At 37.3% G+C, this 27,975-nt stretch overlaps 3 protein-coding genes across 6 annotated transcripts; 1 reads left to right on the forward strand and 2 right to left on the reverse strand.

Moving 5' to 3' along the window:
* Positions 1 to 1,076: 1,076 nt before the first annotated feature.
* On the reverse strand, positions 1,077 to 5,285 carry LOC113051437 (RING finger protein 222). The gene is made up of 2 exons (XM_026215194.1): positions 5,170 to 5,285; positions 1,077 to 3,994 (listed from the first exon to the last, which is right to left on the reverse strand). Exon 2 carries the CDS (start codon positions 3,804 to 3,806, stop codon positions 3,216 to 3,218), a length of 591 nt encoding a protein of 196 aa, XP_026070979.1. The 5' UTR covers positions 3,807 to 3,994; positions 5,170 to 5,285; the 3' UTR covers positions 1,077 to 3,215.
* ndel1b (nudE neurodevelopment protein 1-like 1b) lies at positions 5,175 to 16,201 on the forward strand. Its single transcript, XM_026215181.1, has 9 exons — positions 5,175 to 5,283; positions 8,338 to 8,432; positions 10,389 to 10,542; positions 12,345 to 12,493; positions 12,693 to 12,829; positions 13,814 to 13,987; positions 14,365 to 14,456; positions 14,590 to 14,735; positions 14,902 to 16,201. Exons 2-9 carry the CDS (start codon positions 8,347 to 8,349, stop codon positions 14,984 to 14,986), a joined length of 1,023 nt encoding a protein of 340 aa, XP_026070966.1. The 5' UTR covers positions 5,175 to 5,283; positions 8,338 to 8,346; the 3' UTR covers positions 14,987 to 16,201.
* A 465-nt stretch (positions 16,202 to 16,666) lies between these two features.
* On the reverse strand, positions 16,667 to 27,295 carry slc16a5b (solute carrier family 16 member 5b). 4 transcript variants are annotated; one of them, XM_026215224.1, is made up of 6 exons: positions 27,114 to 27,295; positions 26,798 to 26,878; positions 25,659 to 26,145; positions 21,477 to 21,620; positions 20,531 to 21,394; positions 16,667 to 18,176 (listed from the first exon to the last, which is right to left on the reverse strand). In XM_026215224.1, exons 3-6 carry the CDS (start codon positions 26,122 to 26,124, stop codon positions 17,923 to 17,925), a joined length of 1,728 nt encoding a protein of 575 aa, XP_026071009.1. In that variant the 5' UTR covers positions 26,125 to 26,145; positions 26,798 to 26,878; positions 27,114 to 27,295; the 3' UTR covers positions 16,667 to 17,922. The 4 variants fall into 4 exon arrangements, with proteins under 4 accessions (XP_026071009.1, XP_026070999.1, XP_026070989.1 ...); XM_026215214.1 differs by having other exon boundaries at positions 27,052 to 27,295; XM_026215204.1 differs by having other exon boundaries at positions 26,798 to 27,295.
* Between the last annotated feature and the right edge of the window lie 680 nt (positions 27,296 to 27,975).

A 27,975-nucleotide genomic window follows, 5' to 3' on the forward strand; every position in this document is an offset into this window, starting at 1 on the left:
TTTTGCTCATCTCTCTCTCTCTGTTAGCACTTACAATGAATGCTTATGTTATTGTTAATGAAGACATGGGAGGGCTTTATACAGTATGTACATGCATTCTCATTCTCATCTGTTATCACACACTTTTCTAAGGTGAAAAGCCACAGGTATTTGTTATCTTAATGTGATTTGTAAATTGAGGTTATCAGAATCATGTCATTATTTACAGGTGACTGTGTTTAGCATTTGTATCAAGTAATTGAAATGTTCAGGACATTATTCAAAACCAAATGGCTGCACCTGGATCAAAACCTGATGAATTGTACATACGTCATTTTAACTGATGATTTGACCCACGAAGAATCTGCTCAGGTCATGCGTCACCCCAAAATCAGAAGAAACAATTAATAAATTATACTTTAATTACAGATCAAGAAACTTGCATTGTTTTAAATTATTAAATCAAACGATTTTCATGATGATTAAGCACAATATCATTCCCAAATGTCATTAATACAATATTGCATACATTTTTAATGTAATGCCAAAATGCCACAAATAAATAAATCTGGATAGTCATACATTTCTTTCTTTCGATTTTGGAGTGAAATGCCCCGACTTGAACCTGTTGTTGTAAGGCTTTTCACTGCATTTTATGTACTGATTGTGGAAAATCAGTACAGAATTGAAATGGGGATTGTGTTAAATTATTATTGAACACTGTGTAAGCATTATCATACAAAATTCAAACTGTATGTCAAGCCAACGTGTAAAGGGTAGAAATCTGCAAAGATATCTGCGGGCACAGAATGCATGCAGGCCTACTAATGAGTCAAATAGATATTATTTAAAATTTCATCTTATTAATTACTTCAACCAAACAAATCATAGTACAATTATAGTACAAATTGCCTTTTGCAAAAAAAAAGTCATCTAATGCACCTATTACAAAGATATCATTTGCACCGAATCCGATACATTTATTTCTGAATTGACTTTATATTTTCAACATGAAATGATATGCTCAAAAAGAACTAGTGATAGAAAAGAAGCCACAAATCTGTTTTTAAACAGTTTAAACAGGAGGATTTCTCATCTTTTTCTCAATACACTTTTATTCATTTAGGTCTCCCTGTTTACATCATCCTGTGAAAGCCAGCAAGTTGGAGTGACAGAGCATGCATTTAATTATTTATTCCCTTTAGATAATCACATGTGTGTTCATTAAAACATTACCAGATAAGGGAGTCAGCTATGAACCAGGGATGTGTGAAAACAGAGGTGACAAGTTGATCAGTGCACATTGTCCAATGATGTACAGCCCTCTTCACCCCCGCTCACTGAACTACTGTACAGATCTGCCTGTAAATCACCCTCCTCAGCTTAGCATATGAGTCAAAGAACAGTCTGTACGGTGAAGCCTGCCGCAGTCCTTCTCAGAATGTCAGAAATACATAGATATATATTAAACTCTACATTTGTAATACTTCTGGTCTAAGTGCTTTGGTTTTCTTGTGTGTTGTTCACCTTGAACTACTGTCTACATCCTGAAATCATGTAAGGGAAGATAGGATATTGATCATCAGTTATGTTTTTAGAAAAAAAGCTGTATAAACTCAAATGACTTAAAAATGATGTTGATTAAAGGCCGATAATCCAGAGAAATTTGATAGATTTATATTGTATGTCAGCAAAAGTCTACTGTATACGTAAAAGTCAGATATTTTATTATGAACTCAGAATTATTAGGGGTTTTTTTCTCTCGATCTTGGCTATGCAATTCATATTCCTTTTATAACTTTTTACTCGTAAGGTGTGGTCACATGAGCGTCATTCCGTTGAAATTTTGCAGACAAAAAGCTCACACAGAAGTCACTTATAAACCAAGCAGCTTTCTGGTGGTCAGTGCTGCCAATAAGGAATACTTTTGCATAGGGAAACTTTTATCCTCACACAAAATTACCAGTCATATGGATTCATATGGACCCTTTTCACATTTCTCAGGTTCTCAGAAGAGGAAGTCATCATAGTTGGGTAAACTTCAGTAGTGGTTTCCAAAAAAGGAAAACTATAGAGATTGATTATGCAGATGAGAGAGTGATCAAGTTTTTGATCGCTCAGTTGTTGTATTAGAAACACTCAGGCATCGACGTTAACTAGTTTTCAGTAATTTAATGGCAAGGTAGTTTAACACAAAATACAGTGTTCTTTTTAATTAAAATATAAACAAATAAAAATTAGATGCATGCTGTTAATAACTATGGAAACGCATCTTCAGCCTGTGAAAAGGGTCCATTGAAATGACTTGATTTCAACTTTGAAAAGTCACAACAGTGGTCAATGTGACGGCTCCTTTACAGTTCATCTCGCTGTGCATTTCACGAAAGACTTTTAAGAAAAAACATCTGATATTCCAAACTGAGAAATCCATTAAGATCACTCGAGCAGTGAAAGTGCAACCTCTGAGCATTGTAACTGTTCTCTGCGAGAAGAGAAGACAAATCGGTCAATGGGGTCAACTAATACAAGCGTGCACATATGATTCTGAAGTGCATTGAGATAGCATTGCTGTGCAGGTACGTCACAGGAACACCCTCCAATAAAGTAATGACTGTTAACATGCACAGAATGTGAGGAATTAGTCATTGCAGGGCTGGAACTAGCTTAAGAAGTTCGCTAGCCCGTGTGACAAGAATTTCTGGACAAGTGAGGGTGTGTTTCATTCCTTTCAGTCAGCGCAGGCCATAGAGGAAAGCTCAATGTAAATCCTCATCACACCCTTCCCCGTCCTCCTTTCTCAAACTTGTGTCCATGGTAGTTGTAACTGAATCCCACTGTGTTTCTCCAAGATCAAGTGACAACCAGACGACCGGCTCATCTTTTCTTCTTCACTTTTAAATGACCCAGTCTCGTCACAGTAACTCGATGAGGGAAGCGCGTCAGTCAACTCTATCTTCCTACTGTAACAGTTTTTTTGCATTCAGATCCAGAACAAATAACTTGTTATCTGTAAAGTAAGTAACACTATATATCTGACTGTTATGTAAGGTTCCTCCCCTCAAGACATTCACGAGACATGCCAGAACAAGCCTTGGAGAAGATCTCACAATAACAGGCAGTTCTTCACCAAACATTAATTTCTGACTTGTGAAACCACATTTCGTTTTCAGTAACACATGCAGACATTTGTTTCATTAATGTTATAGACTACTCTTAATGCGACGGTTCTGGACACTTTAAGCCAACAAAACCCATGGAAGTGTGGCAGCCACCAGTGCCAGTAAGGTGAAAGTGATCATTAGGACCAGAAGGCAGCAGGAGATGGTGCAAAGTCTCTGTCCATTGCTGCTGTAGTCCTGCTGCATGGCTGAAGTTGTCCCAATGTCAATAACATCACCCTCTGTCATGGGTCGACCCAACTCACTGATGATGAACACTTCTGAAGCATCTTTAGGACAGATGAGTCTTCGTCTACATAATCTACATGAAATTCTCCTTAGACACCTGCAGATACAGCCAAGACCTCCGGTATCAGTCCCAACAGGAGGTACAGGAGTGGGTTTAGATGGTACCTCCAATGTCTTTCCAATCCTTTTGGCTTCAGCCGTTGAGAGTGTGAATCCGTGGGGCTTTGTGATGAATGTCAGGTGTCTGCAGACGGGGCAGATGATAGTATCCCGTTTAATGGATCCGTTCAGGTTGGTGTTGACCAGAGTTCGCACTAAGCAGTCATGACAGAAGTGATGCCCGCAGCTGAGCGCCCTGGCGCTGTCCGAAAGACTCTCGTAACACACCGGACACTCGCTGTCCTGAGATTCCTCGTCCATGTCTCTCCGGTTTTAAATAACTCCACCTGGATCCCCTCGACTGGCTTTGAGATGCTGGACTGCGAGCAGCCCGCGGGAACGCGCGCACTGGCGCAGGTAACTGATACTCCCGTAAGATAACATGCTGGCGCCATGACGCCACAGCCGCTGTCACGCCAGCAATGTTGAAAAACCAGATCGGCAGTTAACTAGAAAGAAGAAGATAAAACTATTCACTTCAATGTAAACAGAGCAGTTGTGCAGTTTTGAAGTAGGCTATTATTTGTGTTGTTTGTTTGTGTGTTTTATGTAACATTTACACATAGCCTACTTTAATACTTGGCTACTACTACTAGGGCTATTATATTATATAATTTATAGATTTTCTTATTAATAATAATTCTAGTTATGTATATTAATTATTTATTATTACAACAGCAATACTATTAATACATTATTATTATTATATGGACATTATAGGAAATATTAATAGAGAAAATGTTAAAACATAAAAGTATAGCATACTTTATTTTATTAAATATTTTCGATATAATAATCATCATACGTATTAGGCTATATGGACATATTTATAGAGGGAATATATATATATATATATATATATATATATATATATATATATATATATATATATATATATAATTTATTTTATGAAATATGTTTCATAATGATATGAGAATAATAAGAGATAGAAATAAAAAAGAATAATAAATTCACAAAAATAAAACCGAAAACAACAGTAGTCACACAAAGAAATTTGAACTAAACTCAATGGGGGAAAATGAAAATATAATTTAATAAAATTAACTAAAGATAATATGTATATTTCATAATGAAATTACACTTAATAGTTCCAAATGCTGTAATATATATAACAGAAAACAATTTAAATAAAATCTTCATTTAATAGATATTAATGACTTGTTCAATTTCATATTCATATTCCATTTCTAATTTACATCTACACTGCAGACCTAACGCGCCATCTCGTGGCGTGATTTCTGCAGAGGCGATTTGGCCAGTTGTCAAAATGAAACGTGAATCACGGATTATTCCCAGTTTTATTACACACCAATATCCGCATATCGTGCCCGATTCAGACTCTATGCATTTATTTATTTAATCTGCTCAAATCCTTTTTTTTATTGCAACATCTTGTAGAAACATACATGAACAAGGAAGCGAGACATGAATATATTCCCAACAAAAAGCAATCATATATAAATAAGAACAGAAAACAAATATTCTGGGTTTGCATATGTCAAATTATAGTATTTTCATGCTCTATGCGTCATAAACATGAATGTGCTTCGGATGAGTTTCACTGACGTTAAAATGACGCAAGGACGCGGTGTCGTCATCTTACCGGAAGCTGAAGAGGGAAATCAGTGGAGTCGCGTTGGCATTTCTATCAGCCGCCGCTCGAGCGCAGAGGAGACACCGAGCTTGTTCGCCGCCTTCAAGAGTAGGACATGATAAGGTAGACATTTGTGATTAAGTCGGGGATAATTATACACGCCTTGTTCGACGGTAAATGCTAGACTTTATAATTTAACCAGACTGTTATTTTAAACTGTCATTCTTTGGCCAGTGAAGACCAACAGTTGCCGAAACCTGATTTTTTTCATGCGCCGGTTTCTTCTGGATAATGTTATGTTACAGCCAAAACGCCTTTGCTCGACCGATGTATATCGCTAGGAAATCAAACCGCCGTTGAATCTGTTTCGATGACAATTATTTAATATGATACATACTCGATATATTGACGTTAATTTTAAATAATGTTGGTCACATCCGCTGACGTCAACCTGGAAGATTCCGCTCCGCTTTTTACTCGATTCCCAACGAATCCAGATTCTCGCCTTCGGTGAACCCTGCTTGTTTTGCTAATGTTAGGTATTAAATTTCATCCTCGTGATTGTTTTTGAATTGAATGATGACCGCTAGTCGTTTTCTGCTTTGGTCATCTGACGTCATTGGTCTTACGTCATCTCTAAGTAGATAGTTATTTAAATGGCGTGAAGACATTTTTTTTTCTGTTTACGTTATGTGATTAGATTCTTTTTGTTTGTTATGTTTTGAACATTTATACAGCGATACGTTAAAGGCTACCTTTTAATGTATGACAACAGGCCACATTTTGTGACATTTGTCATCTGATGCCATTTCTTTCTTGTCATACCTAAATATTTTATAAATAAACACAATGGTGTTACATTAGACACTTGCATGTATGAAGCTGACTGTAAACATATTACTTGAAAGCATAACTTGATGGTAGCACAGATCTCGTCCTCTAATCTTTAAGGGTATGTCACATGTTTATAATGTATTACTCAGCAGGACAGTGTTTGCTGAAATTGGGATTTCGGAAATAATGTCATCCTTGGAAACTGTTCTTTCCTCTGAACCCCTGACTGTGCGTAGTTGCTGGCGAAGAGTGTAGGTCGTGGAAAGCATTGCGTTAGACAGGAACCATCCCACTGTCCTGTGGTGCGGGACAGGCGCTCTGTGGCCGGACAGATGGCCTCACTGTCAGGAGTCAGTTTGGGAGGGGAGAGGAACTCTGCATGGTGGCTTAAGACATTATAAATGACCACAATTGAAGTGACAGTTTTGACGGCCCTCAGGAGAGCAAATCCCACCGGAGCCCCATTCTGCTCCAAGAGTAGAAAAACATTGTTGTTTTTGTGATGTGATGGCTTTATTATTATGCACACCTGTGATTTTGTGTGTTTCTTTAGCATATTACATTTTCTGCTTAACCTGTTTTCTTTTATATTGTCCCTGCTAATAAATTGCAGCTTGTTGGGACTTTACAGAATAGTACCTGACGCCACTATTACATCACTCAAAACATATTTAATTTATCTTTTGCCCTTTTTAAGTATTTGTCTTTGTACTCCTGTATTACACTTATTCTCAATTAAACAATAGTATTCTAAGCATACATACTTGAACTAAGAGAAAGGTTAATATTGTGACGTTCAAGTGAAATAAGTGGCTTCTCCTGTACATTAAGAAGTATGATCACTGAAATCTTAATTCAAAATTTCAGACCTGATATAATTATGGAAATGCGACAAGCAAACTGACAATAATGAAGGTGCGATAGGTGTTTTAGTTTTATTTTCTATTTGGTTTGGAAATCCCCCATAGTCATTTAGAGCAGGAATCACTGGGTGGCAACAAGTGACACTCGTGAGAATCCGGAAAAGAATCTGGAGTATTGCGGAGATGCATGGAATATTTCTGACTGTTTTAGAAGCTGAACAGGTTTGTCTGCTGCTGGTTGGGTCGCTGATAGAGGTCTTGTGCTGAATGAAACATATGACTTCGATATAGAGCTCTTCATCATGTTCGATCTAATGAGCAATGCATATGAGAAGACTTGCGATAGGAATTAATTGGATGACATTTTCAGAAAAACACTGGATCTCTGTGCTGCTGGTCAAACAAAACCAGGCAAGGATGAAGGATATTAATGAAAAGTCTATAACTCGCATCTAGGTGTGCTTAATGGTTTTAAAAGGACAATATCTGTGGCCATTAATATTATTCTGAGCAAGCTTTTATGTATTGAAGGACTGCTCTGTCCTTCTGTGATAAATGGCTTCACGTTTGATCTCTAAAAGGCTTGTGATCTTTGTAAACTGAAACTGTTGTCCTTTACTTACTTCCATGCTATTCCAAATATATTCGTTTTTCTGTGAAACACAAAAGGAGAGCTTACAATGATTTTACCATAAAATGATTGATGTGAGGGTGAGAAAATTAACAAAATCTTCAATTTTAAGTTTAAGTTTCTTTAACATCATCCAATATCCAATCATATTAGACTTATATTTGTGTTTTCAAGATGAATGAAAAAGACATTAATGCAACACAAGATATTTCTGTCCCAACAACAGAAGTCCACTCAACAAAAACTTTGAAGCTTCAAATGTAATCCAAATGAAGTCTTCTGAAGGGAAGTGGTTTATATTAAAACTGTTCAGCATGTAAAGCTGAAGTCTTGGATTAAACTGCTCCGTTCACATGGATTACTTCTACAATATCTTGAAAAAACTTTTTAAGAAGTTCAAGTTTTGGTGGAACCGTCTTTCAGTAGAGGATTAGAAATCCCTCAGGGTTTGTTAAAAATATCTTAACTTGTGTTTCGAAGCTGAATAAAAGTCATACAGGTTTGGAACTACATGAGGCGGACTCTGAATAAATGATGACAGCATATTACTTTTGGGAGACTATAAACATTAACGTGATTTTCTGTAAAACTGCTCTGAAACCATGCATGTTGTAAAAGGCGTGATACAAATGACAAAACTGAAAGGCTGCAACCTGTAAAACTGTGAGCTTGTAAAGGACCGAGTCAGTCATGTGAGCTTGGTAGAGAGCCATGTGAACAAAGTGTTATTGGACGTGTGTCAAATGAGGACACACACTATGGGCCCTCAGCCTGTGGGGCCATACCGGGACAAAACTGCACAAGCTCTGGGTCTCTCAGGACTGCTCTAATTCCCATCTGCTTCCACAGGTCTCCACCATGGACACAGAGATGATGCCGAAATTCTCCTCGAAAGACGAGGAAATCAATTACTGGAAGTGCTTGTCTCTGAAATACAAGAAGAGGTAGGCTGAACTCATTAACTACTAAATATAGCAACCAGCTGAGGTTTTTACAACTGTGTGCTGTTTATCTTCACATACAAGCCATGGGGAGTCAACTGTTTAAGTTCAATGTTCAACAATAATGATTGTCTCTGTGTTCATACCTACAATCACGAGGGTGCTGAATGGCTGTAAATACGACTTCAGCACTTTTTGTCATGGAAAAACTGAGAAAAAGCTACAACACAGAGAGAGCCTTTCACTGCCCTTGACAAAAGAGAGCCTCTGTTAACCTGTGAAGATGCTCCATAGCTCCAGCTGTTATGATTGGTGTCTCTCAGTCTCATTTATTAAAATTAGCCATGCTTGAAGCATCATATCGTGCTCCTGGTCACATTGTATGTAGGCTAGATGTTTTTTTAAAGTTTCACTTGGTTTATGTGATCAGTGAAATATTGTGATCTTTCTCATTCTCAAGATAGAACAGTGTTGTTGTTAGGAAATCCATATTTGTTCTGTAGTTTTAGGCCTAAAACGCTAGTACGTGAATTGACTGCATAACCTCTGATCTAAAACAGAGCTCACAGTTGGTGCTGGCACTGATGCTGACCGTGTGTCTGCTGGTGGTCTGTCTGTGCCGCTCTGAACTCCTACACAGTTTCAGCACGTGCACATGCTCCTCCTGAGCTGTGGTTTTACCCCAGAGTTTTGGTGGAGTACAGGAAGATCACAATCCCAGGAATTTCCTGCTGAGGAAGGAGCAAAACATGCTTTCCTGGAAATAGACACACAAATGAGTGGGCTTTTAAAAGCCCCTTTAACTCACTTCACAGAGCGTCAAGTCTCAAAGACGTAAGCAACATTTATTTTAGAAAAGGTATAGACATGGATGCTTTTTGAGTTGCTGAGATTTTGTTTCTGAAAGGTTTCTTATGTTCACTATGGCTGCATTTATTTGATTAAAAAAAAAAAACAGGAATATTGTGAAAAATTATTACAATTGTATTTCAGCATCATTACTCAAGTCTTCAATGCCACCCGCTGATTCGTTGTATACAGCCTGCTTTAATGAATCATTGAATCATTCAGCAGAATTTATTTGAAATGCAGCCATCTCTTTGTATCATTAGAAAAGTCTTTACTGTCACTTTTGATCCATTTAGTGCGTCCTTCCTGATTAAAAATAAAAATTTCTTTAAAACAAAATCTTACTGACTCCTAACTTTTGAATTGTACTGTATAATATTCCCAATCTCATAAAGGACTGAAAATGTGCTTTTGAGCATCTTCCTGTTGTCGTGTGATTGTTTTAATGGTTTGTGCTGAGAAGGCAGGCCCGTGCTTGTCTGGTATTTCAGGGAAGGAGGGCTGAGGCGACAGATTTAAGGTTCCTCTGCACATGACAGCATGAGGCTGGGGGAAGTGAATTTGGTTAAAGGGACGTGTCCTGTCTAAAAGAGCTTTGGAAACGCTGTCTAAAAACAACCAAGACCATGCATTCTGTTGAGCTCATTTCCTGCCACCAGACCCACTATTCATCTCAGGCCTGCCTCTGACCCCTGACCCCTGACCCCTGACCTTCAAGGGCTCAAAGTGCACATTTGGCTGTGCAGATGCATTAAGATCATATTTTTTAAAACTGCATAATTTCTGCCCATGAAATGTTCCTGGTATTTAGGAAGTGCTGAATTCTGCTGTGTTGTTATTGTGGGACATGGTTAGGTAACGGGTGTCCTGTTTTTAAATTGGTCTTTGGACCTCCAGAGTGGCTCCAGTCTGAATAGCCCCAGCCCTGAATGACTGTAATTCATCATCTGTTATAGCACCAGCTGTCAAGGCCTACATGCTTCGAGCATGTCAACTCTTTTGTTGCAGTCTGGGTGTCAATTTGCATTGCATAGTTAATGTGATGAATGTGCCGCCGCTGCTCCAGATGGCTGGTGACGGGTGTTTTTTCATATGTTTGTATATCTGCAGTTATCATGACGCTCAGGAGGAGCTGCAGGAGTTCCAGGAGGGCAGTCGAGAGCTGGAGGCCGAGCTGGAGGCTCAGCTGGGTCAGGCTGAACACCGCATCCGAGATCTGCAGTCCGAGAACCAGAGGCTGAAGAGCGAGGTGGACACACTCAAGGTACGACAAGAGCTGAAATGAGTTTGCTCTTTTGAAATAATACAAATCTCCATCCTCAGGCCACCCAGACCATTTATGGAAATTCAGAAATCAGCATATCATTGAGTTGAATCTCATGTCCAAGTCATATTTGATTCCAATATAAAAATAAAAGAAAGCAAGGATGCATTTAGTTTATTAAAAAGTGACCAGAAAAATATTTGCAATACAAAATATTTATATTTCAAATAAATGCCGTTCTTTTGAACCTTTTTTTTTATACATCAAAAAAGAATCCTGATGAAAATGTATTGCTGTTTACCTAAAAATAAAGCAGAACAGTTTCTGGTTAATAATAATCCATGATAATGTTTCTTGAGCAGCAAATCAGCATATTAGATTGATTTCTGAAGGATCATGTGACACTGAAGACTGGAGTAATGATGCTGAAAATTCAACTTGCATCACAGGAATAAATAATATTTTAAAATATGCATAAGAAATTATTATTTTAAATTCTAATATTTCACAGTATTACTGTTTTGACCGTGTTTTTGATCAAATAAATGCAGCCTAAAGCAAATAAGATCTTGCTGACCTAAACCGAAAGGCAGTTACATTTAAAAAAGCTTAATTGTCATGAGATTAGTGTCGCAAATGTCAATGTTAATTGTTTCTAAAACAGACGTTTTTAGATATACAAATCTTATAATATAATGTTCTTTTGGCCATCACCCGTTGATGTCACAAACCATGAAAATTTACTTGGAGTTAGCCAGTCATAACAAAGGGTCATCTTTTAGGTACTAGTAACCTGATGTGTTGGAAATAAAAGGAAATAAACAAATTTACAAAAGTATACGGTTTGGCTTCTCTATGGAGGCGAAAGCGCCTAATGCCAGGGGTACCTCCACACACCTTTAATTGGCTGATTTAATTGTAAAGCATCAGCAATGCATCAATCTCCTATTGTGCTGTTGTGTGATGCAGCATTGCTCAGTGTGAGAGCTGTCGAGGGTCTGTTAATCCCAAGTGTGCTGTAATTGGATGTCAGGATGAAGAGGAAGAAAATAGAAAGCTAATGGCTCAGCAGAAAGGTTCACATATAGCACAGTTGTTCCTCTAAGAACGTTACAGAAATATCTTTTTAATGGCTTGGGTTTAGGTAGACCCGGCACAGATGCTGAGATTTATAGAGCTCACTTATATCGGTCCAAGGTCTCCTTACACAAATTAAATTTGATCTTGTTGCTGTCCCAGAAAGCATGTTCATTAAGTGATCGCATTCTCAGAAACGCTAGACTAGTAGCCCTTGCCCACTGACCACGGGTTCGTTTTAGAGAATATGGGACACCCATTATTTTGCCACGGCTCAAAACAATGCGCTTATTTAGATTAAAAGAGATGAGGTGGAAAAAGTAGGTTACCTACAGGAGAAGTCGGGAGGCTTGCCATGTGCACCAGTGTTCCTCCTTTTCCTGCTCCTCCAAATAGCTGCTGCTTTTTTTTCTCCCCCTTAAGAAACCGATACAGACTTGTTGCTATTGAGCCAGTGTGAGAAATCTTTTTTCAAAGAGGTTTGAGCATGATCCAGAACATCTCTCATTTGGATAGGATTGAGATCTCTGTAGTTATAAGCTGGGGATATCTGGATGTGGGCGTTACAATAGGACATGTGGTCTTATTATGGTTTCGACTCTTAAAAAAGGAAAAATAGACCTTTCTGAATAGGAGAGTTGAATCCTTAGTTTTTTTCTCACCTGGCATTGGCAGGAAGTTCAGGTTGTTTCTGATGGTGACTCAGACTGTGTCCCTGACTGCAGGAGAAACTGGAGCAGCAGTACGCGCAGAGCTATAAGCAGATCTCCATGCTGGAGGACGACCTGGTCCAAACCCGTGGCATCAAGGAGCAGCTGCACAAATACGTCAGGGAGCTGGAGCAGGCCAACGACGACCTGGAGAGAGCGAAGAGGTACACGACAAGATCGTTTTATCATTCTAAACTAACTTGGCCCTGAGTTCCTGGATTGCTAGAATACTAGAATTGCTAGAATTTTTGACAAGACTAGCTTATATGTTACCAAGGTCCAACAAATGCAGACTAAAATACATGCAAGTGTCATAGATATATTTAGGTCAGCATGTTTAACATGACAACCTGGATTGTGCAGGGCCACCATCACGTCTCTGGAGGACTTTGAACAGAGGCTAAACCAGGCGATCGAGAGGAATGCCTTCCTGGAGAGCGAACTGGATGAGAAGGAGTCTCTGCTGGTCTCAGTGCAGAGGCTGAAAGATGAAGCTAGAGGTAAACTTTATGACAGGCCATACTTCATTTCACAGCATTGCTATTAAATGAATGTTAGCTACATTCCATTAGTTTTTCAGTTTGACACGATTTACTTTTCTTTACTAGCTTTTGTACAATACGTTAGCCTAAAAAAGGTGTTGTTTGAAGATGCATAATTTATAAGAAACCCTTCATGTTGGTGTATGTGTGTATATAAATACACTTATAATGGAAGCAAGCATTTTTGTCATCAAATCAAGAGTTTGCATTGGCCTGGTTCTCTTGACAAAAATCCAATAGGATTTATTTATTTTAGCTTTTGGATTATTGCAGAAAATAAGCTTTATGACCGACAGAAGCTTGTGATTCTTACACATTTTTAAAAGAATCACTATCTCCAAAAAAAAAAACAACAACAAAAAAAAACATATTTTAAGAATTTTGAAGCCTTAATAAAAATGTCAGTAAAAAGCTAAGTGTAGGGTATTATTTAAACTACAACACGGTCACATGACTTTAATGTCACCATAATTAGGTAACTTTCTCTCTTTAAAAAAAAAAAAACTTTTTTGCTAAAACTTTGTGTTAGAAAGGTTTTCAAGAGGATGATTATAGGCTTAACAAGGCAGTGAAAGTGGACTAGTGAGTGTATGCGTTTAGTTTGTGATGTTTAATGTCTCGACCACCTCTAGTCCCATTTAGCCACTTATTAGCAGGCAGCGCCCCCCCCCCCCCCCAAAAAAAATTGGGGTATTACTGATTTTGTAGAATAAACCATGATAATAACTTGAGCTTGTGTGAGCCACAGACCTTTTTTAGCCATTAACCAAAAATTCCCAGGGAATTCTCATTCCTAGGTTTTAGCCTAAAAATGGTCAAACAAAACTTTTTTTTTTTTTTCTCTCTGTGGTAATAAGCATACTGCAGATGCTATCGAGTTTAAGAACCGAACACAAACATTTTGTGCAGGTATATCAGTGCTAAATATGCATGTTCTTGTAGATTTGAGGCAAGAGTTGGCAGTTCGAGAAAGGACTTCAGATGTTTCCAGGATGTCGGCCCCCAGCTCTCCCACCCTAGACATTGATAAGACGGACTCAGCAGTGCAGGCCCCCTTGTCCCTCCCAGCCACACCTGTGGGGAAGAACATGGAGCATCCTTTCATTGCTTCCAAAGGTTGGTGCCATATTTGGTTATTTAGTATTGATCCGTAACAACAGCCTCGTTAATGGATAATGTCAAATTAAAACCATTTCTCTTAGTTTCTTAACATTTTTAAATGTTATTATATATATATATATATATATATATATATATATATATATATATTTGTGTATATATATATATATATTTGTGTATATATATAATTCAATTTCAGCAATTTTGAGTATAGTGTTTTATGTATCAGCATATTCTGTGCATATATTGTCATTGTATCGGTCTTCTAGTTCTCTAATTATCATAACCGTATTAGTCATTGAAACTCATTTTTTTCAGTCACACTCTTAACAGTCTAACAATCTAATCTAATTCACCTCTGTTTTTTTCCAAAGCGTTGACCAATGGGTGTGGAAACTCCCCCCTCACACCGTCTGCACGGATCTCAGCCCTTAACATCGTTGGTGATCTACTGCGGAAAGTTGGGGTAAATTCCTGAATGCTTTAATTGTGAAACTGGCCACACATGCATTTGACTTCAACACTTAGAAAGAGCTACTTATCAGAATGGACTCGAATGAAAATTAGATGTAAAAACTCGGGATGTCTCTCTTTTGCAGGCTCTTGAGTCTAAACTAGCCGCCTGTAGGAACTTTGCCAAGGACCAGGCAGCAAGGAAAAATTACACAACAGGAAATGGAAGCCTCATCAACAGCAACGCAACCAAGTTCTCTCATTCGCTCCACACTACATACTTCGATAAGACGTAAGTGCTTCGCTTTCTATTCTGTCTGCTAACCAGAACCAAACGTTTGCTGATGTGTATCACTGACATGTTTCAGTGATGCATATGGCAGGCTTAAAATATTTAATCATATCTCCTAAACCATAATTCAGGTTATTGATGTATTGCTCACTTCTGTTCTTCACAGGAATATGAATGGCCTGGATCCTCTGACGGCCATGTCTTCGGCGCAGACCGTGTCTCCTCCTGGCATGCTCCCTCTCAGCGTCTGAGAGACTTCCCCAGCGACCTCCACACAAGCTCTGACACGATGTGGAAACGGAGAGGACACTCGAAAGAATGTGTGTGTGTGTGTGTGTGTGAGAGAGAGAGACTGAGATGACGTGCCTCCAGCGTGTCTGACAGATACATGTCAGGCGTGAGGGGTCCGTTCCTGTGACCGTGTGCTTCATTCGACCTCTGTTCTCACGAGGTCTCACCTAAAGCCAGCAATACGACAAAGGTCTGAGTCAGACCGCAGCTTCTGTGTGAGTGTTTAAGTGTGTCGCACAATTCAAAAGATGTTAAAGGGATTTTCTTTTGAGGTGAACGTCACTGTATGCTTAATGCAGATGAATGTGTGTGTGTTTGTGGGATCTGAGGTAAATCTGAACGTCCCATCTGCCTGGATTTACACGTTCACTGTTTTCAGCTTCAGTAAAAGGTCTTGATGTGGAGGTTTTTACTGGAATGGATGTCAAGAAAACGTTAAATAGCATGGAAACATCTGCTACCTTTAAAAGCGCTCTAATGAATTATTAACCCAGTTACATCAGCTGACTGGTCACCAGTTTGCATGAAGCAACCACTAGTTCAGGGCTTTGAAAGGGTTGTATGTATGTTTCCTAAAGCTGCACTTCAGAATCCCGCAGTTACCTAATGTTTACTGTCTAGATTCACGAGCCACAGTGCTCATGATGGCATCGCACTATATTGACACAATGACAAATACTGTTTCACTCGTGTAACGGCTTTGACTGTAACTCAGTCTGTGTGTAGTGTGACCTTCATCACAGAACCTCATTTCTATCCCATGTGCCTCTGCTGGTGAGTTTGATATTCACTGTTTATTTATTTCACTCGTGGAACGGAAGCCAACTTATTTTTATCACAGTATTTAAGTTCAGTTCATTTACGCCAGACTTTAACATCTAGTATATGAGCACTTTTTAGTATTAATTTTTCTTTGAGTCTTTGATTTCACATGGTTATTGCGCACTTTGTTGGCTGTTTTGTTATATCTCATGTATATAGATTTGTAAACATGGCAGCGATCCCCAGTCTGTAGATATTAAAATTGGGCTGATGTGCTGTTTAATTTATTTCAGAATCTTTATGGCATGTTTTGACACGGAGTGAATTTTACATACTGTGCATTGGTTTAAAATCATATATCAAGATGTAAGATTGGTTGTCTAATATGTGCAAATAAAGGGAAAATGCAAGTGTGGAGTTATGGTTTCTTTCAAGTCATGGGGATTGTTTTTTTTTTTTTTTTTTTTTTTTTTTTATAAAAACTTTTACAAATGTTATTTTCCTGGTGGAAAGTTCCCAAAATGTCTAGTGAATGGCCCATTCTATAAAAGGTGTGCCTTTTACAGAACAATTTTGTAGGATTTCAGAAATTTAACAGGGTTGGCTTATGATGACTTCTTGTGGCCAAGAGGAAACTACAATTTATTTATTTTTAACTGTTAGCCTGACATTTTAGATTGTGCTCTTCTGATAAGTATACAAAATAGTAAAGATTATATATATATATATATGTTTATGGTTATTTATTTTATTTTTTTAAGATTTATTGTAATACTGTTGGGGATGTTAAGGTTTTTTTTTTTTAACTCCCAAAAGAAGTCTCGTGCACACTAGTGAATAACGATAAATAAAATCAATGTTTATGGTCAAATGTTTTATGCATTCATAGTGTATTTTATCAATCGTTTTAATCATACATTTTAATGCATCACCAGAACAATTTGTTAAAGAACTAATATTAAAATGCAATTGCCTGGATTGTGAAATTGTGAAATATGTGGACATCAAGAAGAAATACAGAGTTTGTTTTGGTAGGAATTGAAAGGACACGCGTCACGTGGCAGGAGTCGAATTTGAGTGATGTATTTATTGGCTGAGAGAGTTGCATTATAGTCATGACATCACTGCCCTCTTGTGGTTCTTAGGAGCTGAGACTAATATAACTAAAGGGAAAATGATGAAGCCCATACACGTTAGCAGCTGTTAACACTAAATTCTTACTAAAAATACATTAAATAGAATAAACCCAATAACAAATAAGTAATTTTGCATAGGCCATCTGTCATAATTGGATTTCATCATTAGACCATGCAGTACAGCTTGATTCTGTTTGTAAAAAGTGTACACATTCAACTATATGTTGAAGATGTTGGGACATCAAACCTCTCAGCATCTCATGAAACGTTTTTGATGGACTTCATTTCTTTAGTTCAAGTGAGGGACAGATTACAGAGTGCATCTTTAACGAAGGCATTCGTATTTGAAGAGGGAGGGAGGGAATGTGACTTTACTTCCATTTTGACTCGATCATGTGATTACAGCAGGGCAGTTATTATCATTAATATTATTATTATTATTGGTCTGCTGTTCTAATTTACCATCAAGATCAAACACAAACAGCAATGAGAGAAAATGACTGACGATTTTCTTTAAAATACATAAATATATGGGTTACTGATTTTAAAAAGCAGAACACAAAACTAAAATAAAATATAACATATAACAAAAAGATATAACATTTATAATTGAAGGCATCTAGAAATAATAATTTAATCATCTTAAATGATCCGTTTTCTACATTCATTTATTCCCAGCAGAATCTAAATTACAGTAATGTGAATGTCAATTATAACTAGCCTTTGTTAGAAACCCTGAAGTAGACTAGAGTAATAAAAAATGTAATTTTCTGAATGTTTTATGACATGATCTGAAGTGATTCAAGTTCCCATGTTGCACCATGTAATAGATTGGACCTTTTTCTATTTTTACAGCAGTCCAAAAACCTTTATGTGCTTTATCCGTGGTCATACACTGTGTCAAATACATCTGATCGTCCTCTAACTAGGATGAGAAAAGACTAGGTTCCTGTGCACTGAATGAACAAAATGAGTACGGCGGAAGACACACAAGGTGGTCACACATCAGTCTCCATGTCTCTGACACTGTTACTGTGTAAAGGCACTGGACTGTAATCACAGTCTGTGGTCATCTTAATGCTTGGCTTCAGTGCGTTTGTGTCTTTATAAGTGAAGGAGCTCTTAAGCTCTCGGTCCTTCTGTCTGTCCAGCCAGTAGAAGGACAGCATGATGAAGAGACCAGCTGTGGAGCCGCTTATGCTGCAGGCGAAGAACACATAGGCATATTGCCTAGTGCTGTCAACCAGCATTCCTGGAGGAAAAAAAAAAAAGGTTTATAAAAAGTCACAAAAGATGGAGTGAAACAGCCCCTGCTGGTGGATGTTAGAACTATAACATACCATTTAATTGATTCTGTAATTTATTAAGTATTGCAAAATGTTCAGTTACACTATCATTTAAAAGTTTGGGGTCAGTATGATTTTTTTATGTTTTTGAAAGAAGTCTCTTATGCTCATCAAGACTACATTTACTTGGTCAAAAAATACAGTACTATTTGAATATGCCATTTATTCCTGTGATGCAGAAATAATGAATCAATTTTCAACAACAGTTGTGCTGCTTAATATCTGTTTTAAGATATAATTTTTATTCCAGGATTCTTCGATAAACAAAAAGTTGAAAAGATTTATTTGAAATAGAAGTAGAGTGTTTTATGTCATTTCCAATCAATTTAATGCGTCCTCTGAATAAAAGTATTACTTTAAAAAATATTACTAAAGTTAAAAAGTAAAAGTATTACTTTGAACAGTAACACATATACAGATATTAAGTGGTTTGCGAGTGTTTTGAAGAATATTTGTAACAAAATAGTTTTGTTTTCTATTGACTTCTATTGTAAATTAAGCCAAAACGGTTTGGTTACTAACATTCTTCAAAATATCTTTTAAGTCCCACAGAAGAAAGTAAGTCACACAGTTTTGGATTAACATGAGGGTGAGTAAATTATGACAGAATTTTCTGAAGGCCATATTAAAAAATAAACAAATAAATACAACTGAGGCTAATATAGCATAATATATCGTTTAACACCCTTTCATTCAAAACTTTTATTCTCTATAATCTATAAGCTGTTTTCCTCATGGAGGACCAAAAAATGCCCCCACAAGGTCAAAAATGACTGATAGCATTATGCTTGTAGGGACTTTTGGTACCCATAAAGTAGGAAATACCAAGTACACACTGACCACACGTCTTTCTTTCTTCTATAAAGGGATTAAAATTCTAAAATTCCCGATGGCCAGTCTGGGCCTGCCAAGAACCCTACAGGTGGAGGAGAAGAGATGTGAAGAAATACTGATCTAAATTGTGGTTTGTTTATCATAACACTATTCTATTACTTTAACTCTTGAATATTGTACATGAATTGATCTACTAATTAATCAATCTAATTAATCTACTTCAAAGGAACTACTTTTATGGTGCTTTTTTTTGTTTTGGAGTGTGAGAACCACTTCGTTGTTGTAAGGAAAGGAACACAGTGTATGAAGGTGAAATTTCTTGGCCTGGACAAATACAAGCAGAAATGTGATGCAGAAATAATGAATCAATTTTCAACAACAGTTGTGCTGCTTAATATCTGTTTTAAGATATAATTTTTATTCCAGGATTCTTCGATAAACAAAAAGTTGAAAAGATTTATTTGAAATAGAAGTAGAGTGTTTTATGTCATTTCCAATCAATTTAATGCGTCCTCTGAATAAAAGTATTACTTTAAAAAATATTACTAAAGTTAAAAAGTAAAAGTATTACTTTGAACAGTAACACATATACAGATATTAAGTGGTTTGCGAGTGTTTTGAAGAATATTTGTAACAAAATAGTTTTGTTTTCTATTGACTTCTATTGTAAATTAAGCCAAAACGGTTTGGTTACTAACATTCTTCAAAATATCTTTTAAGTCCCACAGAAGAAAGTAAGTCACACAGTTTTGGATTAACATGAGGGTGAGTAAATTATGACAGAATTTTCTGAAGGCCATATTAAAAAATAAACAAACAAATACAACTGAGGCTAATATAGCATAATATATCGTTTAACACCCTTTCATTCAAAACTTTTATTCTCTATAATCTATAAGCTGTTTTCCTCATGGAGGACCAAAAAATGCCCCCACAAGGTCAAAAATGACTGATAGCATTATGCTTGTAGGGACTTTTGGTCCCCATAAAGTAGGAAATACCAAGTAAACACTGACCACACTTCTTTCTTTCTTCTATAAAGGGATTAAAATTCTAAAATTCCCGATGGCCAGTCTGGGCCTGCCAAGAACCCTACAGGTGGAGGAGAAGAGATGTGAAGAAATACTGATCTAAATTGTGGTTTGTTTATCATAACACTATTCTATTACTTTAACTCTTGAATATTGTACATGAATTGATCTACTAATTAATCAATCTAATTAATCTACTTCAAAGGAACTACTTTTATGGTGCTTTTTTATGTTTGTTTTGGAGTGTGAGAACCACTTTGTTGTTGTAAGGAAAGGAACACAGTGTATGAAGGTGAAATTTCTTGGCCTGGACAAATACAAGCAGGCATGTCGTTTTAACCCACTAATGTAGTGCTAAAGCATATGCAAACTGTAGGAAAAATGCATTACATCACCTGCTAATGGTGGGCCAATCAGCAGCATGATGCTCTGCATAATGCTGATGAGGCCCAGGGCGGATGGGAAGCGGCTCATCTCCACCGTGTCCATCAGTACGGTGAACAACAAGGAGCCGATGAGACTCATGGAAAACCCAAACACTATAACATACGCCAGCAGTACTGGGAAACTGGCGGCCGTCCCACAGATGCAGCTGCTTAATCCGTTGATCAGCACCGCCGAGGCAAACAGATATGCAAATTTATGGCTTCCACGGAAGCGAGGCAGCCCGAAAACCAGTGCTGCTGCGGGCCGAACTGTGATGTTGATCAACCCGAGGATGGCCATCAGTAGAGCGGCTCGGTCTTGCTCCATGCCGTAAGCGGTGGCATAGGGAACCAGGTAAATGAGAGGCACCACGAAGCCCAACATCATCCAGGACACCCCAAGAGCATAGGCACAGAAGTACGGGTTACTGTACAGCAGGTCGAAAGCCATGTGCCTGCTCAGGAAAGACATGACGGTGGATAGAGTGGCCCGTAGACGGCCTTTCAGACCCTCTCGTTCATGAGGAATGGAAAGGCAATTGGTTTTGAGTTGGTGAATGTTCGTCTGTCCGGTTCTGGTATCCATCTTTGGTTTAGCCCCAAGGGGGCGCATTACAGCCCCACAAACACAACAGTTCAGCAGAATCCCTCCCAGCACCAGAAAGCTGCCCCGCCAGCCAAAGCTGCTCAGCAGATAGTTGGCTAGCAATGGTAGGATGCTCATCCCAAGTGCAGTGCCAGTGGAAGACAAGGCGCTGGCGAATGCCCTGCGCCGCACAAAGTAGTGGCCCACCATGGTGATCGACGGCTGGAAAGACAGAGAGAATCCCATTCCTGAGAAGAAAAGATGATCATTCAGTCCATGCAGCCTACTGAGCAATCAGTTTCTGAGAAGGAAATCCACAGGCCTACCTACCTGTGATAATGCCAGCAGTGATATACAGCTCTTCTAATGTCTGTGCAAATGAGCTGGCTGCCATTCCCAGTCCGCTCAGGATCCCACCGATAATTATTGTTGTACGGCAACCGAGGCACTCCACGAGAACACTACATAAGGGGCCTATGGAAAGACAAAGGCATTGTAATGTGAACAATAATGAACATGCTGGTCCTCAAAACACAGTGTCACAATGTGCACACAATAGCTGCAGCTGACTTACAGATGATCCCGTTTAATGTGCGCACACATATGCAGATGATGACACACAATAGTTTGCCAGCAGTGATATACTGAAAGCTGATGTTTGATTTGTTAGGATCGGACACTATTTGACTATCTGAGGGTGTGCAAAAAAATCGAAATACTGAGAAAATCCCCTTTAAAGTTGTCCATATGAAGTTCTAAGCAATGCATATTACTAATCAAAAATTATGTTTTTATATATATATGGTAAGAAATTTACAAAATATCTTCATGGAACATGATCTTTACTTAATATCCTAATGATTTTTGGCATAAAAGAAAAATTGATAATTTTGACCCATACAAGTTTTTTTTTTGGCTATTGCTAAAAATATACCCCAGCAACTTAAGACTGGTTTTGTGGTCCATGGTCACATTTGGTAATGAAACACTATATATCTGCCAATAAAAGTATTTTTTTGTGGCATTTAATACATTCACAGAAAAGCCTGATTTTGATTATGGGATCAGGCTGCCATTTCCATGCAGCAATATGATGCAGCTCACATAAACATGGACTAGATGTACAGAAATCACTCAAATATCTGAAGACTTACACATAACATGCAGGGGGAGGGGATACACATTTGTTCCCATGACTTATTTATTCAGACCTTCTTTTTAGTAAACACTGACCACTTAGTACAAATTTGTTCCTTAATTAAAAATTTTGTTCAAAAGATGTAACAAGGTTAGTTTACGCCACTGGTTAACATGTTTGACCACTCAAACAAAGCAATGTCCTGAAATAGTTTTTACTTTTCAGGAAATCGTCTCATTAGGCTTATTTATAGTTGTCTTTGCACATTAGTCTGAAACAACAACAACAACAACACACCTTTAAAAAGTAATTTTATCGATTGAGTCTGAGAAGGTGTCACATCCCAAGACACCAAGAGTGAAAATGAGTGTCAAAGAATATCATCATCCCCTTACGGCCTTTTCTTTTTTGTGTTAAATAAGAAACTTGATTTGATATATAACACTTTGCACCCCGTGAGCACAGCAGTTAGTACCGTTCAAGCTCTTTAAAAAACAGTTGTCCTGCTTAAATGAATGCTTTAGGCGTCACGGCACTGCATGAAAACAAACTCTCAGGATCACCTTAACATTGTCTTTGGCACTAACTCGACCAGCTGACAGGAAAGAGAAAGGGTTGGATTGACGAATAAACCTTTCTCAAAGAAGAACAATGGTATCTTGTCTGTTCCAGAGCTAGTTCAGGAATATAACCTCCTGTTTGATTCAGGGCTGTCTGGCCGAACATAGGCATTTTAGTTCAGAAGGTTCCTGTGAAGTGTGCACTAAGTTACACTTTATTTTTTTAAATAGTTCACTCAAGATATTGTATATACAGATTAGCATAACCATTCAAATGTTTGGGGTCAGTAGTATTCCTTTTGAAGGAAATTCATTTTTAATTCAGCAAGGACACATCAAATTAATTCAAAGTGACAATAAAGTAAATCCTGAAAAATATTTGTCACGGTTCCCCCAAAAATATTAAGCAGCACAACTGTTTATACGGAAGTTCTAAGCGGCCATGCATTATAATATTTTTTCTTCTCGTTTTCTCGTTATAACGACTTAATTTTCTCATTTTCTCGACATAACGAAGTTCGTTTTCTCGTTATAACGACTTCATTTTCTCGTTTTCTCGACATAACGAAGTTCGTTTTCTCGACATAACGAAGTTCGTTTTCTCATTATAACGAATTAATTTTCTCTAAGAAGTTACAAAACTGCGCCAGCAGGTGGCACTATAGACCTGAAGATAACTGATGGGGTGTTGTACACTATCCACTTTACTGTACGCGGACCTTCCTCATGATCGCTATAATTTGTGCAGTCTTCATTACTGACATTTAATTAATTTATAAATGTTAAATGCTTGAATCAATATGAATATTTTGTGTATTAAGTTCCTGCTAGATGCATGAGTCACCAACGCGTTCTGTTTCATAAAATAACTGCTTATCAAAACCAAGGTTGACGTCACTGTATTCTGTTTACCTACAGTAGGACGGGATTTAACGATGCAGGCTGATGTGCTTCTTTTCCTTATTAATAATCTTTATTGTTAACCATATTGATGAGAAATGTGATTTATATGTAAAATCCATAGGCTTATTTAATTCAGTTTTGTTCTATAATGTTGTAATCGTTTTTTTCTACACACACACACACACACACACTACACGTAGTCCTACACATGGACGCTCTTTTCAAACAGAAGCTTGTAACACACATGATATCTGCCACATCATGAGTACTACAAATTACAAATTATATATAATTTTATTTCAAATAAAGGGAAAATGAAAAGTGAGTTTAATCCAAGCAGCTCTAATTTCGCGGTGTTGCCATTTAAACATGTTAATTACAAAAACAAAACGTTCGTTGTACTGTCTCTGGAGAAATCAACAGTGATTGATCAGCCTTTATTTATATACAGTATTGTATACGTTATTACCTAGGCGAAGCAAAATTTGCTGAAATATAGGCTACAGTAAGAGCGCCTGCATGGTTGTCCATCAGATGCCTGTCAAAGTTGAGTTCGTTACTATAGCAACAGTAAAACTGTCATGTCATTATAATGAGAAAACAAACTTTCGTTATGTCGAGATAACGAGAAAAATAAGTTGTTATAACGAGAAAACGAACTTCGTTATGTCGAGATAACGAGACAAATAAGTCGTTATAACGAGAAAATGAACTTCGTTATGTCGAGATATCGAGAAAATTAAGTCGTTATAACGAGAAAACAAAAAGGAAAAAAAATATAATGCATGGCCGCTTAGAACTTCCGTAGTTTCCTACATTGATAATAACTGGAGTAATGATGCTAAAAAAATCAGCTTTGCATCACAGGAGTAAATTACAGTTTACTATTAGAAAGTAGTTATTTTAAATTACCATATTTTCCGGACTTTAAGTCGCACTTTTTTTCATAGTTTGGCTTGTCCTGCGACTTTGTTTAATAGTCAGGTGCGACTTATTTATCAAAATTAATTTTACATGATCCAAGAGAAAACATTACCATCTAAAGCCACAAGAGGGCGTAGTCTACACTAAAGACATAGAGCGCCCTCTCGCGACTGTAGACGGTAATGTTTTCTATTGGTTATTAGTTCTAAATAAAGGCGATTTATAATGCAGTGCGATTTATATATGTTTTTTTCCTCGTCATGTATTTTTGGACTGATGCGACTTATACTTAGGTGCGACATATAGTCCAAAAAATATGTATAATAAAATCCCAGAATATTACAGTACTTACTGTATATGTTTGATTAAATAATTACAGCCTTGGAAAACAGAAAAAAATCCTTCAGATCCCAAACTTTAGAATGGTAGTGTATGTATTGTATATAATGCATAATTTTTCATACTCATAAGTCCTAAGTTTGATCAATTAATTGTGGTAAATTGACAAATCAAGTTTAAAAGTAAATAATTATTATATGAATAGCCTACTCTAAATGAATTATCAAGGATTTTTTGGATAAACTGATTTAAATCAAATACAGTATGTATGATCTTTACTCTTATCTAAGAATAGTAATGGTTGCATATCTGGTGTACTTTGTCCTCAAGCAAAGCTGTCTAGTAACGATCAATAAGCTGCATTAAGCTGAATAAAACAATCGGTGCCCCAAATCCTTTTTCACCCCGTCAGCTATTCTTTGAGTTAGTAATCACTGGGATGGAGTGCAATAACTGGATACATTTCCCTGTGAAGTGGAAATGCACCCTCCTTACGATTAAAAATCTCACTTACGATGGCCAAAACTCCCACTGTCATCCTCTGACCTATGTGTGTGTTTATGCCTCGTGTCATGAAACAGATCAGTGTTGCACAACCATTTAAGTACCGTAACTTGAGAGAAGTGTTTTTCAAGTACTTTATCTGACCCTGTGGTGCGGGTGAATGCGGGAGCACCGTGAGGATTGCGTTATGAACTAATGCATCATGAATCAGTAGTATAAGAGATCCCTCCCTACCGCATGCATGGAGCACTGCTATCATGATGGCTGGCACCCATGAAGTTTCAGTGTTGCTGGCCTGGAAGTCATTCTGCAAGTCTGTGTAAAATATCCCAATGCAAGAAGGGAAAGCCAGAGTCATCGCTAAGACCAGAACGGTAGCTGCAACGACCACCCAGCCCCAGCCACCATCAGGCGCCACCGGGCCACCGCCGCTGTCCTCTGCTCCTCCAGTGGAAGGATGCTGCACCTCTGGAGCACTGGAGGATTCTTCTTCCTCTTGATCCGGCTCCTCAGACACAAGATCTGTTTCTGCGGCCTCCAGAGAGGACGTCCTGCTCCGCGATACAGAGGTTGTGGCAGCATCCTGATGAATCTTCACACCCTCCGTCATTATGTCTCCTCACTCAAGTGCCTACAGGGATGAGACAACAAGCAAATTATCATCCATTTTATAGTATTATCTAAACACATTAGTTAAATATGTTATTGGAATGTATACTTGAGGAATAAACATCTCCCTGTTTATGTATTTTTGTATATATATGCACTGTATGCAAAAAGGAGTACTTAAAATCAAAACACACATAGATAGATTGTCAACCATATTGTGGGATCGAGCGCTGAGTAACATGATATCTTTTAGATCCTTGTTTGTGTCACTGAAAGTCATATCGTCCTGTGACCAAGCAAAAAAATAAAATAAAAAAGGTAAAATAGGATTTTTTTAAGAATATATATTGTAAAATGAAATATATGATATATATATATATATATATATATATATATATAAGATAACACTATCCATTATTAATGTCAAATTCATATTCTCCTCACTTCGCCTTGTTATAAATATTTTTTTATTTATTATTATTTATTATTTTATTCGTATTACATTACATTTTAACATATGTTTTACAATCCCAAAACTTAATTATCACAGCTGTCTCTTTATAATACAATACCAAAGAGAGAAAAAAAATGATTTGACTTGATTTGCTTGATTGATCGTAGTATTGGCATACGTTTAATAGTACAATCTACAAGAAAGTTTTATAATTCCTCACTTTTCTTTTCTGTTCCGTGATTGTTCACCGGCAGCATCACGTTCCTGAAAGGCACCGGTAATCCGCTCGGTCCGTTACGCGCTGCAAGTAACATTCAACAACCGAAAATGATTTATTCGTTTATAAACTTGATATTTCGTTCAGCTGTCTCCGTGAGACTGGCGCAACGCGAGTAATTCATTTAAGCATTACATAACTAAAGTGCTGGTTCTCCGAAACACGATACAAAGTATCTCCAAATGATCAGATCTCACCTTTATACCACAAATCCTAATAAGGCAAATAAAGCCGGAGTCAAAAGATAAAGACACCACACCTGCTGATTCACGATCAGTCACGCTCTCCACACACAGATCTCAACATCAAAAGCAGCAGGTTATGATGTTAGGCTGAATGCGACTAAATGAACACCAGTTTGTTTGTTTGTTCCTCAATGACATGTGTAGCCTACTTGACGTTTAGTGATCCTCGGTGTGTGTTACTGTTGAACACACTTTATAAACTCCATTATGATCTATTCATCGTTGACCCTTTGCCTCGCTATATCGAACTCTGACGTAATAAAACAACCGACAGCGTCGCAAATGCCACCCACGTCAAAGCGAATAAACCACGGCATCCCATCAATATAAAATATATATAAATAAATGTATATAAATTTTAAGAAACCAATGATTTTATACAGCATAGAGGCATTCAATTGATCAAAAGTGACAGTAAATATACGGTATTTATGTTAAGATTTATATTTCAAATAAATGCTGTATTTGTTTCCACTAAAATATTAAACAGTCCAAATGTAATAACACTGATAATAAAAGTTTCTTGGGCAGCAAATCAGCTTATTAGAATAATTTCATGAATGATCATGTGACACTGAAGACTGGAATAATGATGTTGAAAATTCAGATTTGCATCACAGGAATAAATTCCAACTTAAAATAAAGTCAAATAGAAAACAGTTATTTTAAATGATATAATAATATTTCATTATTACAATTTATCAATGGAAGTGCTCTAATGTTTGACGGATGTCAGGTAAACGTTTTAAACAAGTGTTCTCTATATGGTTGCTTATGGATTAATGCACATGTATATTTTCAAGCATGCACTGATAACATAAAAAAATATTGTGAAGTTCAGAAAGTGAAGTCGGACATTTAAGTATTGCTTTAAAG

Source organism: Carassius auratus, chromosome 3 (genome assembly GCF_003368295.1).
Source record: "Carassius auratus strain Wakin chromosome 3, ASM336829v1, whole genome shotgun sequence".
Classification (NCBI taxonomy): Eukaryota; Metazoa; Chordata; class Actinopteri; order Cypriniformes; family Cyprinidae; genus Carassius; species Carassius auratus.